At 39.1% G+C, this 21622-nt stretch overlaps 1 protein-coding gene across 3 annotated transcripts in view; it reads right to left on the reverse strand.

Annotated features, from left to right (window-relative positions):
• Nucleotides 1-21622, reverse strand: part of CDK5RAP2 (CDK5 regulatory subunit associated protein 2) — a 74232-nt gene that overhangs the window by 50574 nt on the left and 2036 nt on the right. For 2 of the 3 annotated variants that reach the window (XM_021414391.1, XM_021414390.1), the window contains exons 4-14: nucleotides 17435-17545; nucleotides 16282-16358; nucleotides 15104-15227; nucleotides 12914-13065; nucleotides 10736-10898; nucleotides 9325-9378; nucleotides 8783-8902; nucleotides 8073-8165; nucleotides 6188-6406; nucleotides 1470-1640; nucleotides 447-620 (exon numbers count right to left, since the gene is read on the reverse strand). In XM_021414391.1, the coding sequence (XP_021270066.1) occupies nucleotides 447-620; nucleotides 1470-1640; nucleotides 6188-6406; nucleotides 8073-8165; nucleotides 8783-8902; nucleotides 9325-9378; nucleotides 10736-10898; nucleotides 12914-13065; nucleotides 15104-15227; nucleotides 16282-16358; nucleotides 17435-17545 (1458 nt within the window). Of the gene's footprint in view, nucleotides 1-446; nucleotides 621-1469; nucleotides 1641-6187; nucleotides 6407-8072; nucleotides 8166-8642; nucleotides 8734-8782; nucleotides 8903-9324; nucleotides 9379-10735; nucleotides 10899-12913; nucleotides 13066-15103; nucleotides 15228-16281; nucleotides 16359-17434; nucleotides 17546-21622 lie in introns of those variants that run through there. The other variant, XM_021414392.1, reaches the window with a different exon arrangement.

The raw sequence follows: 21622 nt of genomic DNA on the forward strand, positions 1-21622 counted from the left end.
ATTAGAAGGGCACAAACCCTCCTCTGCACTGCTCTTCAGTAGCAGAGATACTTTCCCATTCGTGGAAGTATCCATACCCTAATGACCACAAAAATCTACATCTGTAAGGTAGGCAAATTATTTTATGCACTTTTCAAGAGTTAAGTTTATAAGCTCATCAGTGCACAATTCTATGTACACTTTTAATGCCAAATCAACAGCATCACAATCATAGGCTTTTAAAACATTTCAAGCAATCTAAAAATAAGAACTCTATTAGTAATAAAGTCATCATTATCACTTTGTTACAGACCGAAATGGCACTGGTCTGAAAGAAAAGCTGCCCCTTGCTACATGGGTGAATTGCAATGAATACAAATCCACAAGCATGAAGCCAAGGGGAAAACCATCATTAGTTTCAAGTCAAAGTATTTATCTGCAAATGATCACAGCTATGTGAAACTCACCTCTAACTCTCTGACTATCCTGAGGACTGACTGTTCAGACTGTGCAGCGAATTTTTCCTTTACCAAGCCCTCGTTTTTCAGCTCAAGTTCTTGATTGTCTCTTAGAAGGTTCTTGTACTTATTCAGCAGCTCTTGCAATTCTACTTCCTTTTCTTTAACTGTTTCATCAGATTTCTAACAAAAGAAAACAATGAAACGTTTTGGCAAAATTCACTCTGTTTTTATACTGCAAAATAGACACAGAAACAAAATTCAGGAAATAACCAAGGATGATCCAGCAAGTTCTTTATAAATCTTACAAAAGAGAACCTCAACACAGCAAAGCAGAAAAGAAAAAGACGAAACAGAAGCTTTGGCCAGCTAATCAATCCTTTAAATACTAAAAAAAAAATTTTACAAAAGAAAAACTGCTGATTAAATCTGAAAAGTCAGCAGTATTTATGCATGCACTTTGGTCTCCAGGAGCAGAGCAGCCTCAATTACTAGTCTTCACTGTGCTGGTTGAATGCCATCAGTACTGCTCAGGATCGTACCTCCAGCTATACAAGCTTTGAGCAAGACTTCTTTAAATACTCAGGCAGCTACTTTCTCACATACCTTGTTTTGTGTTGGCTCTTTAAAAAATAAAAATAAAAATAAAAAACAAGAGAGAGAGAGAGAAAATATTTCACTGTCTATACCTATTCCTCAGCTTTGAGCTTCTCGAGCCTCTGCGCAAATTGTAAATCATAGGCACTGCAGAGCTTTTAAGTATCTTATCACATCAGTGAAAATTCTGCATAAATATCAGAAAAGCTTTTTCCCCCTCTGTCCAAGTGTTTAATAAAACCCTAGTAAGAAATCTATTTAATGGCACAGATCCCCATAATCATACGTCCGTTCCGCAAATACAGTATGATAAGAAGTGAAGGATTATCATCAAAATCAACAGCAATTCCAAATACAAATGGGACTCTGTAATCATTCCTCATACAAAATCAAATGATAACTTCTCATTTTTCATTCCAACTCAGGTCTACCTACCTGAAGCAACAGATCCTTTTGACTGACGTTGTCTGTAAGTCGCCTGATAACTAGTTCTTGGCTCTGCAACTTCTGATTGCTTTCGCTCAAAAGAATATTGTAATGATGTTCAACAGCTTTTTCTTTCTCAGCCATTTCACCGTGTAATTTCTCCAGTTGATTCCTAAGATCCTACAAAAAAAAATGAAATCGAATATTTAGCAAATCGATTTTAGTTCAAGACTGACAAACCACGCTAAAAGCTTAACTTTCCATTACTTTGGATTACACGTATTACTGCGTGTTGTGGTGAACGCCCTGAAGTCGGTATCTTTCTCTTGGTATCTACAAATACAGTTCAAGAAAACTTTTAGATAAGGTGCCAGCGTCGCTTTCTAAAAATCTAGACTGTTCTAGTTTAAATGCTTTCCACCCCGAATGACTGGACTGCAAGCTGTTAGGAATATCACACACATGTACATTGCAACAAACACTCGCTTCTGAGTCAGCTTATTCTTTTGATAGAAATAGAGAAAAAATGGCTATGGCTGATTCAGTTTGTCATTTGCTCTTTTCCTTTCCCCGCAGCTCCAAAGATTAGTTGTGTCATTTCCACGTTGCCTTTATACTACCTAAACTCCTCAGACACAAAGAATGGGGTAACAGAGCCTCCATCTTAAAATTAATTTGTTTTCCTTTTATTCCCAAAAAGGGCCCATTTGTGGAGTACCATAAGCCCCTGAAATAGTTTGCACATATGGCAGTCACCTATAAACTTCATGTTTACCTCCACTGGGATTTAAAATTCAATAGTTTTCTTATCCTAGGGACAGGGAAATAGTGCTAGTGACACTTTAATTGCGTTCTCTTTACAAACTGCTTTATGTCCTTTTTTTTTCTTTTAACTTAATTACCTTGCTTCATGCAGGTTCACATCAAATCTTTAGCATCACTTTACTACTTCCCTGCTTTATGTCTGTTTTGCACGTTAAATACAAATTGTCATTTGCAACTCGTTTTGGTTTACTTGCTTAATTTTAGCTTCATTATCAGGAATCAGCTAAGACATTCCTAATAGCTCCCCAAAACCCTCATCAAATGTTGTTCTGTTTCAAAGAAGGGTAAACTTACACACTTAGTTCTGCAAACTAATAAAGGTAATTTTTTCATGACCAAAATAACTACTTGTTTGCCTAAGAAAACTGAGAATTCCAGCACCGACACCAAACTTTGTAAATATGTACTAACTCAAATAAGTTTCCACTTCATCTTTACTAACTATGAACTGTAGTGTAGAGTGGAAGTGGTACAAGGTCTGACAACTGCAGAGCTTTCTGGCTTTAAGCTACGGAACTCTTCAAGTGGGTCACATCACCTACAACACTTGCATTGGAAATAAAGGGCTGACTGTAACATTATGATTTTCATGATACATTGCAAAGTCGACTCCTTCCTATTTTTCTGTCAACTTTGAGCTATTAGATCAGTACTCAGTAAGCAAACTTTAAAGGAACACTTGTGATTTGTCCTGGAACTTCAAGCAATTATTACTCTGTGGTTTCTCTTCATGAAGACCATAAACAGATTTAAGAGAAGATGTAGACATGAATAGATGGAAAACATGCTGTTGGCAATAACAGTACCACATTTCCTATAACCTAGCCTCAGACTTTTCAGCGTACAACACTTGTCAGGCACAGAAGTTATGTTTCTGCCTTTAAAGCAGCACAAATATTATGGCTACGTTTAGGGAAAGAGCTGGACTGGCAATACACATTATTGCAGAAAATGGAAAGGCCTTTGAGAGTTTGCCTCCAGTATTTCTGCCTCAATATTCCCTTAAATCCTTCTCCAAACAAGTTAAGAGTTGAGATTGAAAGTTATTTTCTTTGCATGAGATGGAATTCTGTAACACACAAAACTATCCATCACTATAGCAGGTTGGTTGAACTCATTGACCACTCAAATTGTCTGGGAGAGAATCTATTGGTTTCTATACATTGAGTTGCAAGGATAATATAGTACCTATGTTCTCAGAGCATAAACTTTGCTATTCCTTCTGCCAACCTCTTTCCCAAGAGACTTTCCTATGATTAATGATAGTTGAACTAAGAAAAATGAATGTGAAACACAATAACGTCAAAGACTGGAGCAGATGCCTCCCCCTCATCAGATGGGAAGCAGGCTGGAGGATAATTAAGTCATGAAGTTACAAAACCTCCCTCTCAGCCTAAGCTACATGTAGGAAGACTCCAGAATGAGTTCTACCTAATGAGTTATTCTGCACTTTCCAAACAAGCAAACAAATATGAGGAACTAGTAAGTATAGTAAGTACACTCTAATTGTCTATATATAGGGCTGGAGAGGCAATGGTTAAAGTGCTTGAATGATCTGAGGTTGAACAAAGGCTTTGGTCAAGAAAAACTAAATGTTATATACATAGCAACATGGTGGATGCAAATACAATGCGTTGATTTTTATTCCTCACCAGTGGTCTGTAAGAATAGATGCCCAAAGATTCTTGCTTCAAAGAGTGTAAAATGACGCAGAACTTCTGATTAATAGCAGCTTCTGGAAAGCTCTGAACTAAAAGAGTTTTTAAGTTGACATAAGGAAAAGCTGGAGCACTCAACCCACGGTGCCAGGGACAATGGTCAAGAACACGTGCTGCTTCAGAAGACTCACGCTATGGGCCATGCAATTGGGAAGATCAGTTCACATGCAGCAGGTCTTAACTCAGCTTCAGCATCTTCCATCGCAGGACAGCAATGCCCAAATCACCTCCAGCCAGCCTTGCTTACAGCAGGGGAGAAGAACCTCAGCCAGACGCTTGCTTTATTTCCCCCCCCCTCCGTCTGCCCTCTTTTTTGTTTTAAATAGATATATTAAAAAAAAAAATGCTATTACCCCAACAACATTATATGAAAAGTCACCTAAACCTTCCCTCTGTGTGAGGAAGAGGAAGGACAGCTTAGAATAAAGCTAGCAAGAATGTTCCTAACAGAGTAGAAACATAGTGAGAAATAGGTAACTCGGGGCATAAGCAGAATAGGATTTTTAGGGCTGTCTCCTAAGAGGTTTGCATCAGATCACTGACGTGGTTTCCTATTTGTCAAACAGCAAAATATCACAGCATATTTTTTTTACTCCCACATATCTACTACTTAATGGGCAACATTTCACAGGCAGTCTTGCTCTATCCAAACGTACTAGCAACTCTGAAATTGAAGCAGCTGTTCTGCAAGGAGTAGGAAATAGGTTGGGGATATAATTTCTATAAGACTGCTCATCTTTTGACAGGAATGCTTTTCCCCAAGAAACTAGTCATTTACATGAAAAACCTGGACATAATGGAGTCAAATAGATTTCTGTAATACCAGTAACTCTGAATCCCCTGGCAAATCCCTACTCAGTCCTATTCTTCGTGCCTTTCCCATACAGATTTATATTCTAGCTCCCCTTAAAGATGAAAAAAGATTCTGAATAGAGAAGACAGTTAAAGACAAAATACTTAAATCAATAAAATATGTTCTTTGTGGCTGTTTTACTGATGGGAGCTATCTGCTCTTTCTCCCCTTAACCTCAACACCCAGAAGAAATTTTCAAAGCACAGCAAAGATAAAGACTGTGTGACAGGAGCCTAACCACAGCTGACAATCAACCAAAACTGTAAGTTAAATAAATACAGCAGGCTGGGGGAAAAGAGATCTTATTTCTTTGTAGGTAAAGAGATCCCTCTGCTGGTTTTAAGTGACATTGCAGGGGCAGCCATTTCTACGTATACACACCGTATTTAATAAGGTCCTTATCTAATAATTAGATACGGACCTTATTAATGATATTAATATGAACTAAAGAAGTACAAGCTCATTTGATCTTTTATGTTATTTAACGTAGATAAAGGCTAATCCTTAAATGAAAAGTACCAGCCTTTGCAACCAGGCAGGAGTCCACCCATCACGCAGGTGCTGCCCTAAGGAAAGAAAAATGTGCATGGCAAGATGGGTGAGAAGTATATTATGTCTGCACTGAGCAGAACATGCATCCTTTTTTCAAAGGAAGAAAAGAGGAAGCCCAATCATTCACTTTGTTGCATGACCTGTGCATGCTCAAAGAAGAGCCTGTCTAGACATCTACACTAAGGTTGAAAAAAAAAAAAAGCCCTGAAGAGAATATGTAGTAAAATTAAGGAACAGATACACTTTTTTTCTTATATATAGCAAGTTGTGGTTTGGGGATTTTACAAGCAAAACTTGCAATTAGTCATACAGCCTTTACAGTGACCAAGCTGCGACAGCAAGAAGCAAGTTGAAGTTTGCCTTCAGGTTGCAACAGCTGGCTTCTCACTCTTGCACTGCATTAGAACTTAGAGTTCACATACTGCAATTTAAGACAATGGAGGCATGTAACATGGTAAATACAGCAGAAATAACACGGACACTGTATGTCAGGCACGTTCAGACTACCATCAGAAAATTGAAGCAAACAGCCACCATTTACCACTTATGAAGGCTAACCATTTCAGCTATGACTTAACCAAGGCTATCAAAGATTTAAAAAATACTTTTTCCGTGCAGACTCAGTGCCAGAATTTTCCTGGTCTTCTTGGCTACGTTCTTTCGAACACTGAGCAAATAAAGCATTTCAGTTAAAAATTTATATTTGTTAGAAAAGGACATGCTAGCAACAAACACACACAGTATTTCTAAACGTAATGAAGGGAAAAAATGATAATAACATTAATGGTTTTGTCACTTCTGCTCTTCTGCAGTTGTGCTTCATCCAGCTCCTTCTCCATTTTCTCTCTCTCTAAATTCAGATCATTTAGCTCTTGATCAGTCCTTTTAATCCTCCGTTGCAGTTTACGATTCTCAGCATCCTTTGTGAGGTTTTCTGAACGCAGCTCTGCTAAGAGGGTCTCTTTTTCCATCAAGAGAGCTTGATAATCCTCAGCACCCTGAAACGTAAAGCAGCATTCAAAGTGTATTTTGTACAACTGCAAGTTTTACTGCTGTTGCTTGCCCCACGTGCGCTCAACCACTTTAAATTTCAGGTACAAAAATCCAGTGAAATGAGTTATCCAAATGCCAATGTTATACTGAATATTTTCTCAAGTGCCCGACATAACAAAGCTTTCAATGACATCTAACATAAGGCAAAGTCTTAGGTAAGTAAGAATTAGATGGAGGTTGACTTGCAAAGGAATCCACAGCACAAACGAGACCATGCTATCATTGGTTCCCAAAGCTCTCATTACATAAAATTTCTATTTTGGGGTCAGTCTGAATCCAGACCATGTCAAGAAGTTACCAAATCCATATGTGGTATATAAAATAGCAAGTGTGATTTCTTCCCTATCACATTCTGTTACAACCAGCCTCCTGGAAGTTCACAACACAGGTGGCAGGAGTTGTGGGCTGTGCATTATGATCTACTCACAGAGAACTGCCTTCAACTCAAGTTTGCAGCTAAGGAGCAGAGTAATGAGGAGGAAGGCCTGCTCTGTCACACACCACGCAACATGGGTTCTGTGGGCAGGAAGGATTAGTGGCACATTTTTTAAACCTAGAACTCAAAAATAATCAGGCTCAAAAATAAAAGAGTTAAATTAGACTAATATCTCATAAAGCAGTACTTCTGTGGTATTAAACAGCAAACAAACTATAGTCTCACACAAAGGACAAAATGACTTGGAGACAACATTGGATATACTTGTCTCAATATAATACATTTAAATTTGGTTTATGTGAAATAAATCTCATTTGAGAAAAAATGGAGGTGCTCTCTGAGAACCAACCACTACTATTTCAATTAGATTTAATCAAAAGCCAGTACAGACAGTCATAAAGCTTCAGCTGAATACTGCAGAAGCAAACTATCAACCTCTTCCATTTCCACTGATTTAAGAGAGCAAATGGATGAACAATCATCATAATGGAAGTTGTTACTGCCATTAATACTAATTACTGAAAGTTGCAAGTCTACCTTTTACCAGGCTTCATTTTAAGATTAGCTGGTATACATTATGTGGTCTGTTTTAAACAGAAGTTTTGCCTTCTCCTGTTTTACATACTACACATTACACACAGGTTATCATCACAAAGTCTCCTCTTCCTTGCACATACAAAAGCATTAGTAAGGGAAAACAGTGTAGTCATATTTCTACTATTTTTTAAGCAGTGGCTTCACATTGATTATTTGAAGAAATACAAACAAGTCTCTCAGATGCATTTTAACTCTGCTAATGTGGAAGGGTGAGCTGTTACCACACTTTTCGAAGAACAACCAAAACATTCCATTAAGAGAGCTCAGTGTCATCTCAACTCCACAAGTAGCTGTACCTTCATCTTCAACTCATTTTGCTTCTACACATTTCTTACTTAGTTCTCAGTTGTTATAGAAGAAAGAAAATAAGCTAAGAAATCTGCTATTTTAAGATTCAATCATTTAAGCAATTCTTTTGGGCAAAATCTCACAAGAGAAATTAAAACATTCAAAAAAAACAAACCCCTTTGAAGTATTTTCCAATCCTTTACTTTCAAATACACAAATACTTATGTTGTGCGGAAATACAGAGAAGGAAGGTGCAGGGAAGGGGAAAGCCACATTAACTGCTTGCTTACCTTGAATTTTTGTATCTGTGCTTTATGAGTTGCCTCTCTTGCCTTAGCCAACGAAGCATTGAGATCTTCAATTTCAGAAGCAAGTTCTTCATTCTTTAAGTAAAGTAAAAGGAACACTACATTGAAAGTTATTTCCAAGGGATGGCGACTCAGTAATAGCCATCCCACCACCTCATTATCCATCCAGCCAACTACGTAAAACAAAGATTTTTAAGAACAAAAACATCAAATACATCATCATAAATCTCCCATAAAGAAACTCTTGCCTCACACCATACCCACTAGACTGCCTATCACTCAAGTTAAACACTTCCCTCTCTTCCATAAAATTCGAATTTCGTCTGACATTGACCTACTATTTCACCTTCCTTTATGACAGCTCTACTTACTCAACAACAAAAAAAAAATACTTCTCATAGCTTTTAAGTGGTGCTCAGAGCTGATAAACAGCAGTGTGTAAATGAAAACATTTTTCCTCTAAGTTCTTAAGGGAGAAAGCATCAGTTAAGTATCTTCCCCCCCCCTCCAGCTGAAGGCCCAAAGCTCTAGATAACAAACAGAACTACTTACATGCATGACAGGAGCAATTTAGAATCTACTAGAAGCTTCCTAAGCAGTTACAGGGACATCAAGCAATCCCTGACACATGCACATCATGCACACACATCCAGCGATGGATCTACAAACCAGCAAGATCATAGTCATCATACCTCTTTTTCCTTTGCTTTTAGTGCAACAGTTAGCCCTTGAATGGTTTTATCCCTTTTCAAGCCATTCTTCTTTTCAACAGCAAGCTCATTTTCTCTCTCTTGCAACTCTTCTTCGAGAGACTAAATTAGATTATGCGCAAGTTGCATTAACTTCTTACTAAGAGATAGCTGCAGATTAATAAGTACAGTCTCCAAGTTCTTATATCCTATTATTCAAATGACTAATATTAAATATGTCCCAAATGCAAGTCATCATCTTAAAGATATGCCTGGAATATCATAAAAGAAACCTAATCATGGGCTGGCCACAAGTACCAGCCACACAGCTTCACTATTTGAGGAGCGTGCCTTTCAGTTTCACTGAAAATTGCTTCAAAAACAAGGGGATCCTTCCTGCCATCTGATAAAAAAAAGAATTAACCAAAGGAGTTGCTTTACTACTTTCCTAGCCAAGACTTCTCTATATTTATGAATGTATAACAAAAGATATCCCAACATGGCCTATGAGTAGCCAAAAATACAGAAGGACAACTAGGACTTACCTGGATTTTTTTTTCAAAGGAATTTCTCTCATTTCTAAGCTCCATCTTAATAGCCTATAAAACAAAACAGGTCCATTGATTCTAAACACAAAAGCAACGCATTAAACACTGAAACTAAATAAAATGAACTTTAAGGAAAAAAAAAAACTTTGTATATGCCTCAGAACTGTACTACAGCCAACATTTAGGCAGGAATATATTGTATCAGTTGCTTCCTGGAAGTCTACAGATCTACAGATGTACCTGGGCATGGTATGAAAGAAACCAGTGCTCTCTGATGAGAGACAGGACAACTCTGCTTCGTAAGCCAACAAAAACGCATCTTTATGAGACTTAGCTACGTCAGCAGGATGCTTTTAACACAGGAGATTCTAATTAGGGCTTTTCCTTGGGGAAGGCTGTTTGGCTTTGAAAAACAAAGAATAATCCTATATAAAAATGGAGTTGTGCACCAAACACGTTCATATTTCTTTCTCTAGTACTACATCCCAAAAGGATGACACAGTCCATCCACTTGCTTTGAAATGATTCAAGGTGACCCCGCTTTCACCTTGACACAAAATATTTTTGTGAGTTTTGGGTAGTTCTTCCTGACACGTTGATTTCATTGCAGTAAGACCCAGAAGTGAAGCTTTAATTCAGTTCAGTCGTAGAAGGCTCTCATCTATTCCTGACAGAAACAAAAAGGTGTTTCTGCACTGATCGTTAAGTCCCAAAACAAAAGGCATGAATATTTCTCAGAAGCACAACAGTCTCTATAATTCCTTTCTACTTTCAGTTTTCCTAGTGTGAATAACAAATGGAAAAGCAAACAACCAAGAAAAGCAAGCCTTCAGACTTATTCCTGCCTTTAAGCTGTCAAGGTATCTGTTTTCCTCATAAAAAGAGGATAGAAATACAATGACGACTCTTGGTACTTTTTGTAAGCTAAGTGAAATGCTTTCACTTTATTTCATGAGAGTTTTTTAAACACTTATCTGGAGAAAAAGCTTTATAAAAGGAGATAAGAGTAGAGAAACTTCCTAAAACAAACTCTCACGTCACATTCTTAACTTTCAGTACTGTAAAAGTTATGCCATCTATTGGCGGGGATCTATTAACATTTAGCTTTTATTTTAGTAAATACTTCTGTAAAGCAATTACACAGTATCTATAATAAAACAAGCATGAAGTAGAGGGAAATGGTCTCTCTTTGAAAGAACGACAAGCATGGCTGGTAAGGATGAACACTGACTGCCAAAACACAATATAAACATTGACTGTTTAGGAGATGGAAAAGGGGGAGAGGAATAACAGTGGAGAAGGATTTTTAAAGATTATTAAGTCACTCATGTATCGCCATGCACAAAACCTTGAGAATCCCAGACCCCATGAGATTTACAGTGTGTAACAGCTGCAATAGTTTCCTCACCTCTATCTCATTGTCTTTTTCATGTCTCAACGCAATGGTAAGTTCTTTGATTTTTTCTGCTGATAAGTTCCCATCCCCAGGTCCGCTCTGAGAGCTTTCCTCTGCAAGACGTTGAATTACAGCTTCTTTACTTTTCAAAGACAGATTCAGTTGCTCTATAAGTCTAAAATGATAAGATTTTTCATATTAATCTTGCATCATCTACCAGCGACTCTCCAGTCATTGCAGTAAATCTTGCAGACAGCTTTCCCAGATGAAGACTCCAGACAGCACTTGTAAAACTTGAGGGAGCCTTTCTTTCCACAGCTCCCCCTTCCTCCAGAGAAGGAGGTGCCATCCCCTTAAAGCAAGCGACAAACAGGTTTGAGCTATCTGCAAAGCACTCATTTTTCTTTTCCAACAGAACCCATTTTAAACATAAATCCTTAAAGCTTCAACACTTTGTTTACATTATCCTATACACAGAAGTTTATCAGTGCATTCCACTTCCTAGTACATATCCTTACATACCACTGTGGAGGGTCCCTCAAGTACCATCACTTGTATTTGTGGCTGAAGTTGATTCTAGTTTCACACAGCCCCCAGAAATTAGGTGATGGCTTCATGGTCAGATACACACCTCAACACCTCCAGTCTTTCAACTGGTTAAAATCAACGCTTCCGTTTTTTTTTTTTGACAGACATAAGGGTTGTACCTGAAAACTTTCTGGCTTAAGACACCAGCTGTGATTTTCTTAGTGTTTTGCAACCCAGATGGTGAGAGGACCTTTTTAATACAGCATGAATTCCCTATGTGCTACTCTCAGACAAGTTTGAAGTGTTGCACATTAGTACTTTGTTCACTTCAAGGAGTCAAATACCTTCCTCCATCAGCACTGTTTTTCTGGTCCTGCAATTGCTTTGACAGATCTATCAGCATTCAGTTATAGGAGATCCTGCCAACACAGGATCACCAAAAGAGTTCCTTACTCCACACAGCCTTCATTTCAGTGATTCAGTACTGACAACTTCTTCCCACACTTCAAGCACTGTTTTCACACAAAGCTCTAGAGCTGGCAACTGAAATACATTGGAAAGGGACCACTTTTGTAGCACACTCCTTCCCAGCTCAAGTCACCCAGGACTGTGTCCACAGAGGGGTCTAAGAGATTGAAAGAAGACAGGGAAGATAAAGGGGAAGGGAATGAGATGGCCTAACAGCCGGGTTACAATCACTGCAGCGTCACTTAATGTGCAGTATCAAAACCCATTAGAACAACTTCACCAAATTATGATACTGCAGGAGTTCAGACTTGCAGTTTTCAATGTGTATGCTTATATAAAAGCTGTCTGAAAACACTACAAACCTTGCTTCGGTCCTACTGTATTATAAAACTGATAAATGAAAGCCTCAGGCCAACATAACCTTCCATAGCCAGGACAGTCTGATTATGCAGTGACTCAGAGCAGTTAACTTCAGGGTTCAGTCAAAAAAGGACAGGAAAGGATACTCCAGAGCATTACAAATTATAACTACCTTCTCATTTCCATCCCAGGCTCACATACCCAAGCTTTACTAGAAGGTTAACCACACGTGTATTTTACTCCACATATATTTAAAAAACATAACAATAAAATCAGTCCTTCAAGTGTTGAGATCTAACTGTACGCATTCTCCCTGCCTTGAAGAACAACTCAGGCACCTTTTCAGCTGCCTGCCAAACAAAGCAAAACCAATCCTTTGCAAAACATAACCAAAGCCATGAAGCTCAAACACAGTTTTTCTTTTCCCATTAGATTTACCAACCTCAACAGATACACCACCAAGACTGAGGAGCATGTAAACACTATGAAAGCAGCAAGTGAACACAGACAGAAGAGTGAATCTCTACTCAAGCAATGGCACAAAAGTAGGAAGCAGAAGACAGCAAAGTTACAAAAAAGCTTTAAAGCAGGACACATTCATGTCACATGCATATTGATTTCTTTACACGTTCAGACGTCATTTAAAGATTTTGCTATCAACATGTAAACCAGCTGCTGCACTCATTTACTAGCTGATTAGATATCTAGTAACACTCATTCATGTATTTCAGGGAAGGATCAAACCACTGAAGTCTATACCCATGCTGACTCTTCACACTTCAACAGTATAAGAATTTCCAACTGGTCAGAAATACCACCAGCAAGAGTTCTCACCTGTCCTTCTCAGCTCCTGCAATCACACCCAGATCCTTGGCAGGAGCACTTGTAAATGAAGAAAGTTTCTGCTCAGCAACAATTCTCAACGCTTTCTCCTTCTCTGACATTGCAAAGGCTTTCTCCGCCTCTTCTTGTGCAGCTTTAAGATTCTGGTGTTCAAATCATAATTAAAAAAAAACCATTTTGTTGTCTGCAAGAACAAAATGCTCACAGAAGTTTTTCATATACTGAAGAGTCTTTACCAAACACACACTGATTATTTCAAGCACTTTGCAAACGCTTCTTGAAAATACAGACATGAAAAGTTCAGATTAATCAATTTTCTGTGGTACATAAAGACGGGAAGTTCATTTCCAAGTAGCAAATCAAATTCCCTATCCAACAGCAGAAACAGAAGTGCCCCTGTGCTATGACTTTACATTTATATATGATAATTTGCTTTAAAATAATTTGATGCTACCCCACTATCCTCCCCACTATCACAAGAAACAGACAAATTAAAGAGATTGAAGGGGGTTTTGTTCAATCAAGGATAAAAATCAATATTCACAGCCTCACTGCGGCTAACTGGAACTCTCCAGGATCATTGATAAAGCACTGATAAAGCACGAACCGTGTTTCCCTTGAACAGCAACAGAAATAGAGGGAACACCCAGATGTTCCTGTCAACTCCGAGAAGCCCAGCTCACTGGGCTGGGGAACAAAAAGCCACCAACAAAACAAACAGAAACGCACAAAAGCAACCTGTCATGCACTACACAACATTTGTTTCACATCTTCATTTTTCTGTGGTAAGCTTCCCTGCTGTGCTCACTGAGATTTACTTCCTATGATCTATCAGCCTCCCTGTAGCCTAACAAGTAATCCCCTCCCCTTCAAAGATGATCTCTTGGGGAATTGGGTGTGAAGGAAAAGCCCTTCTCCACTAGAATCCGCTGCTCCTCTCCCCTCCCTGGCAGCATCTGTCTCTCAATCAAAACTCCAAAGGGAATTCATACCTGGATCTGTGTAACTACACAGAACTACGTGAACAAGTGACTAATACCGCTCTGCAGTATTTACATTCACCAACACAATAAAATTCATGTCAGAGGCCAACACTACCTTCAGGCTACAGAAAATACTATAGCACTAAGAGATAATATCTGCTACTCTCTATGTCAGATTTAGGAAATGTCAGTCTGATTGATTGTTTTGTTTTACAATAAGTAATTTGGGATCTTTTCTACCTAGGCAATAGCATAAGGAATGCATTGAGAAACCCCAGTTCCACTGCAGGAAAGGTCACAGTGAACCCCTACACCTCAGCTCTGAAGGAGCTCACTGCTTCAGGAATCCTGCTAAATCAGCTTGATAGAAAATAGCATTATGAGACTGCCACCAATATCTTCTGTGACCAATTCATCCTTTTGGGACAGAAAAGCAAATAATGGACCTTGACCTTATCCTATTTATTTACTTACAAAAGAGCACCAGATTTCTATTCTCTCACAAGATTGTTATATAATTCCCTCACCTAAGTGTATGCACTCAACGATGCAAAACAATTATGAGTTTATTTATAGAACTTAAACATTTCCAGCGCAAGCCATTCAAAATCTGGTTTATTTTTTTTACAAGGAAAAGAAGTCTCCTTGCTTCTGAGGAAGCATGTTACTCATAGAGACAATTTTTTTCCTTGTGGTGCCTGTACATTAGAAAATGAGGAAAACCTGAAGCAATTCCCCTGTTAAGATACCAGTAATGGCTCAAAACTAAATACAGGAATAAACTGCGTCAACCACATGACAGGAGCTCTTACAGAGTGGTTTCAGCTATTTATGAAGCTGAGACCTTACCAGAACAAGTGTCCAAAATGCAGCCCCTCTTCCTCTAAACAGAGATCGCAGCTCTGGAAACAAAGCTTCCTCACTGGAACCCAAGACTTAAAGGTCTGTACTGAACATACCCAAAGAGCATCCAAAGGTAGGAACTTCCTGAAGAACTGTTATTCAGTGCTTTAAGAGTAGCTAACGGTACTTTCCCTTTCACAACTTTGGTTTTCCCCTCTTTTCTTCTCCTCCTGGATTTGCACTAGCTATTTCTCCATGAAAGCTGAAGCAGTTTTGAAAATACAGGCCCATCACAGTATCAAATCTCAGATAACAGCACAGATTTTTAACTATTCATTCAGTTTTAGGCACTCACCTCCTCCAGAAGGTTTATTCTGCCAGTCAACATTCCTTCCATTTCCTGTAACTTCTTTTGTGCCTCCTCTTTCACGCGCTGTATTTCAGCATCACCACCCTGGGCCAGGCTTTCAACTGCCTTTCTGAAAGGCCATAACATATAATTGAAATCCCATTGCATATCAAAGTAGAAAACATTTTAAGTGCAAGCAGCTGATAGAAGACACTTCTCCGTAATCTACTTTACCTGTACCTGCTTGTCACTGTAAGACTGAATACAAACATCTACACACCACATAACAATTTTGGTGGTATAGACTCTGCTTAATGTACAGCAATGAGCTCCACACAATCCTTGTCACTCCTTGTCAAAATGAATAAGCACGCAATGAAAAATAGTTACTATTTCTTTCATATTTTTAAAGCTTGCAAGTACAGTAGTAAGCCTTCAGAAGAGCTGTATTACCTACAAGAAGCAGCACTGGAATAAACTGAAGATATGTAGCTGCTGAGACCTCTCCTAATCGCTTTTTCAGTAATTAGTAATTCCTTACCAGCTCCTTCTTCTCTGATACTTCTTCACTAACCAAAGGATGACCACATGTTATGATTCCCCCCTAAATTCCACGTCCTATTATGAACTCATGCAAGGTTCCACTCAAAGCCCAGTGAAACCTTTTGACAGCTGCAAACGAAAATTAATCTGGTCTGCAGGATCTACTTGGAACTCTGAACTACCGCAAAAAGTAATTAGTAACAATTTAACACCACGTGAGGTCAGCCACAGAAAATTCCATCGCAACTGAGGCCTGTGTAGCAGTCATTAGCTGTCACTGCCAGCTTGGATTTGTTTTGAAACTGGTATCTGGAAGGAAATAGCCCTACAGGGAAATATCAGCCTTAGCATAACCTGTATGATAGGAATGCTAACCCATTCTCAACTAAGGAGCCCCATTTGTTTACCAGAAAAATACAGTGGAATGAAGTTAATATTTAAGTTACTCTGTGACAACATCACTGTGTGTATGAGAATTAAAATGTCACTCCAGCATCGCAAGGGACAATTTCTAGAAAAACACCACTAAAATGCTGCTCTGGGCTCTTCGTATTCTAGAAGAATCAGGAAAAAGCATGCAAACAGAAGTAAGACCTTGGAAGTCTTAAATAACATACAGTTTTAATATACTGGGTACTTACGAAGCCTTGATGAGTAGTTTCTCTCTCTCCTGCAGATCACGCTTCAGACTTTCTATCTCAACTTTCAGCTCGATGTTCTAGAACATAAGAATGAAAGCATCTGCAGAGAACTCAGAGGTCACCATATGCATAAGTTAACATCACTGTACAGGTTAGTTTTGCTTGGAACAGCAAATAAAGTATCACTGGGATAAGAACAGCATAGCAATTTCAGCTTATAAAAGCACATTTTACAAGGGTCAAGCATTTAGGACCAGTGCAATCTACAAACACATGTGTATGCTTAACTACAACAGGGAGTCATGCAAATTAGCTTGGGAATTGCAAGAGCTTGGAAGCTATAAAGAACTATATTTTCTAGCCATTTCCTTTTTAAAACCTGATTATACCAATTATTGAGGCTTTTAATCGTTTTTAAATGATTTTCCTACAGCCTGGGAAAACATATGGCACAAGAACTACTTGGCACACAAGTTGACGGATAATTTTCAATACGTTAGCCACTACAAGACAGGCTAGGAGAGGTGCAGAAGACCAAAACAGACCAATCAGCAATATTCAGTTGAAACCATGAGCTAGCTAGGCAGCTGTGCACTTAACTACTGTGACAACCAGCAAGAGAAACTAAAAGTTTCCACTCTATTACAGAGGAGATCTAATGCCATCACATTACCAAAATGAACACCTTGTAGAACGCAGACAAAAAAGTAAATGCTTGCCCCTTATACACCTGAAATAACAAGGATGCATGGACTCAAATCCTTCTTCAAACTTCAACAAGAAAACCAAACCACACCTTCTACAAACTTAGATAGGAACCAGATGACTTCCTGATTTAGAGGAACGTAGAGCAATAAGACAAGAAGCTACACACAACCCAAATACGACTTCATCTACGTGCTTCAGAGGAAACAGCTCCATGCAGACTGGAAAGTTTGCCACTTTGATCAATAGCTGCCACAGAGCTGGTGAAATAGCATTAAAGAACTGCTAGAAAGGAAGTAGACTCCTCCAGTGAACAGTCAAAGGGCAGAATAAGATAGCCATGCTGAGATTTCCAACAGAGAAAGACTCAGAGGTAAAACAGGCAGCATCCCCATTAAACAAACTCCTCAAAGATACATAATTCTCTCATGATATTCTAAGCACATACAATTTTGTACATGTCTTCAGTGGGACCATCGAACTTCTGCTGCATTCGCATTTCCAGGAAGTATATCCGAAGCTTCAGGTTGAAGTTCTCTTTTTTCAGATCCGAGATTTGCTGTGAAAGAAAGAAAATGAGCCAACTACGTCATGAGTTTCAAACCAAGGAAAACAAACAGCGAGAACCGCTTGGTTTTGCTCTCTGCAGTGAAAGACAATTACTGAGATAGACTCCAACCAACGTGGTGAGACACGCATGTGTGTGCATACATGTTTATTTTCAGCCCTCAACTCTCTGATACATCGGCACTGAAATCATGATTACAAAAGAGTATTGTTTAAAAGCAAAGCATGCTGTCACATAGAGAAGGAATATTGGAAAGAACACTAAGTACTAACACGTTTTCTGACTTTATATGAAGAGAAACCAAAATAATGTTTTTAGATTGAAAAAAGGACTTTTTACCCCCTCTATAAAGTAGAGTTTGAGCAAAATATGAGAAGATACGTTGGAACAGAAGTGTTTCCTCAGCAAGTGTGGGATGGGAGCATCGTTCATGGGAGGAAAAGCCACAGGCACACAATGCAGCAGAGCCAAATCAACTTCCAATAAAATCTTTATCCGATCCTATATATTTCATAGCACAATTCTTTGGAAAAAAAAATGGCTTCCCGTACGCGTCCTTCAGGACTTACGATTTTTGAACTAGTAGAAGCAGTAACGTAGTTGATGGTTTCATTAAAAAGAGCCTCCCTCTGAAATGTTTTAAGAGGCCAAGCATGAAACATTCATTCCAACAAGCCTCGTGACCCCTGTCAGATGCTCTCAGCAAAAGGAAATCTAATATGCTACAGAGCTCCTAATAAAACATTTATGTAGGCTTTTCCAGAACAGTATAGTACCACTTGTAAAAATTATTACCAATGCAATTCTTATAACACTTGGCTTGTGCAAGCTTAGGAAGACTATTTTCTGTAACTCCTCTTACCACCTGCATCCACAAACTATTCCTTAGTTTAACAATCGCTGCCCAGCAAGGTGCCTCTATTATTCACAAGCATCATCCAAGCAACCAGAAATACAGAGGACTGTAACTGTGGCCCATCCGCACATCCTGCAGAAGCAGCCTCCAGCAGCAATGCACATAGTTAACTCCTTCCCTCCTTTTTGCATCCTCACACTTCCAGCCCGATGACCACAAACAGCAGCAAACATCAACTAGAACTGCAGAAGTTGTGCCTGCTTAAGGCACGACACCTCCTGAGGATCACGAGGTATCCTGGGGAACTGGAAGGAGCATTCAGATGGATGCGAGCATTAAGACAATGCAACTTTGTGTTCTGGTTCATGTCACAGAGCACAGCGCTCTCGGTGCTGCTCAAAACTGACGTCCTTATTTGGAATAAACAGAAATTAATGATTTCTTAAGGGAGGCAAGGCTGCAGAATTGTCTTACACATCTTACTCAGCTTTGCTGCCAGAAATTGAGCACTACTCACAACAAGCGAGAGGACACCTCACAGTTGTGCTTGTTTTTAAAGCCATCAGAAGATCATTCCTAACTGTGCTTGTTCATTCAGAAAAAGCCCAAGCATCAAAGACTGAAGCTGTAAGAGCTGAGCTGCTGCTACGCTTCGTGCTTTCAGTACAGATCTGAGCTAAAAAGAAAAACAATTTCAGATCTCAGCATTCCTTAACTCTATTCTCATGTATTTCCGTGGCAACAGAATTGAACCAAAGACCTTAAGCATACTTTTTTGCAGAAGGCAAGCAAACATACTACACCATCAGAAATGAAGAAGCAAAATAAATGTTCTCTCTGACATTCAGTTCCTCAGAGCAAAGTTAATTCGAGCAGACATCAATTAAGAAGTTAGAGCTTAATAAAAAGCAACGTGTAAAATATGAACAAGTTGACACCACAAAGGAATTTTCATGGCAATCCTCTTGCCTTCCTTCTGCATTTACAGACCCACTCTTAATGCTTTTATACGTTTTCATCTCCGTACTTAAGAACAAAAGAGGAGAAACAGCAAAGACCTCACGAAAACAGAGGGAAATGCAATACACTGCACAGGAAACTACACACCACAGACACCATGGTGGCAAACACCACTTCCCCAGCTCAGCTCAGCTCCACTCCAAGTCTGCACAGAGCCACTTTTATGCAAAGCAGCATCTGTCAGCAGGGGCTGCAGTTTCACAGCACAGCACAGTTTTTGCCAGCAGAGGCCATTTTACAAGACAGCACAATTCTGAATGGGTTTGGGAAGACAATAATAATAATAACAATAAATAAATAAAAATAAAACCACACACACAAAAACACAAAGAATCACATACAGACAATTACTAAGTACCCTAACTCGCTACCAATAATTCATCCTACTCACGAGCATCTAATAAATCCTAACAAGGGCCTCAATTAATGAAGTCTTTCCTTTTGTCCATGTAATCGCATTTAAAGTCGCTGGTGTTTTCCCCTTCTCCAGCACACATCAAACACCAAAAAAACCTACACCTCCAGGATTCTCTACCTCTGTATGTTCCACAGCTCTCAACAGAAAAGGGACCTTTCCCACATAGGTCCACCCACCGCCCCCTTCAAGGGTCACCACATCCATCCTGATCTCTTCAAACCACAAGGCAAGTTCTTCCACTCTTTCCTTCCAAGTTCTTTCCCACTCTTCCTTCACTTCCTTCTCACATCCTGAGCAAATAGCATAGCCCAAAGATCAGCAAATCCATGTATGTGCATGTATGCACACACACTCATCTCCAGTCAGGAGCTATCAGGAATTGTTTCTGCCTTTAACATGTTAACTCAGATTAGTTTTAAGGCAGGATAAGAGCAGGCTTATGATGTCAATCCAAGCACATCTAACAGCTTCTAGATGCTAAGTAAACAGTAAAAGGACAAAAAAGAGAACGCTCCCTTCTTAACATTGAGCTTCCAGCTACCAGGAATCTCAATAACAGCAGTAGCAGAAACCCTGGTGTGCTTAATTACCTTTATTAGATTCTTCTGCCATTACTTTAATAGATTTTTGAGCTTCCTGGTACTGTTAGCAACCACAAAGACCTCCAAGAAATCCCACAGCTTAGCTTCACAGAAGGGGTCTGTACACACCAGAAGTCCTTACCCTCCCACATGAGGCCCAGGCTGACATAGCTCATCTCTAATATACCTCAGCAATACAAACTGTGGGCCAGAGGTAAAAGGCACAATATAAATTCTTCTGCCTGCTCCTAAAGGAAGGCAGAACTCCTCCATCACACATAACCAACAACAGATTTTTCCTTCTACGTTTTCCCCTGTGAAAATGGACACTGCTGAGAGTAAACCATTTGCAGAATGTATATTCTAGACTGAGGTCTTATGCGTGTCATAGTAGAAGACTTTAAGCATATACAGATGCCAAAGCAGAGTCCTTCTATCCCAGACAATATTCCAAAATAAAGTGAAATAGAAACAGTAAGAAATGTTATTTACTGAGACTTTCCAAAACAAGCCTTAAGTTCTAAACAAAAAGCACAGCTCTCTCCTCAGAGGAAAATAAGAAAAGCAAAAAGAGTTCAGAAGAAAAGCTCACTGCAGACTTAGCAATGCTACAAAAGGTAACAGTGGCAGTAAGAAGCACTCTAAAAACCACCAATACTTGTCACATCCTGAAGATAGCAAGCCACAAGTTGCAAAGCGATCATAGAAACTTCAGCTAAACAACATAAGAAATTCTACGGAAGCGTTGTCCTGCTATACCCAACCAGTCATCACTCAGCAGCCATAAACAATTAGCTCATGACTTAAACAGTTTATTCTGTGCAGCTGACACTTTAAAAGCATCTGATCATTTCCTCTGTATTCCAGTAAGCACCAAAACCAGTTTTATCTACAGAACTGTCACAACGATACAAGACCTTTTACAACAAAACTCGTACGTAAGGGTAAGAGATACCACGCAGCAGTCAGTGAATTAAAATCCTACATAGGTATAAATAAAGATATGTTTGATGCTTCCCTGAAATACACAGAATCAGTTGCAGAGCTGAGAACTACATTCTCATGTTTCCAGTCATTACATCCACTTCTGAGCAGACGGTGCCAATTTCTGTTTCGCAACTTAAGAACAGCAGCTGGCTAGCTCATCTCACAGCAATACTTTGCCTCTAGTCTTGAAGGCAGAGGGATGGAGG

This window comes from Numida meleagris, chromosome 16, assembly GCF_002078875.1.
Source record: "Numida meleagris isolate 19003 breed g44 Domestic line chromosome 16, NumMel1.0, whole genome shotgun sequence".
NCBI classification, from domain to species: Eukaryota; Metazoa; Chordata; class Aves; order Galliformes; family Numididae; genus Numida; species Numida meleagris.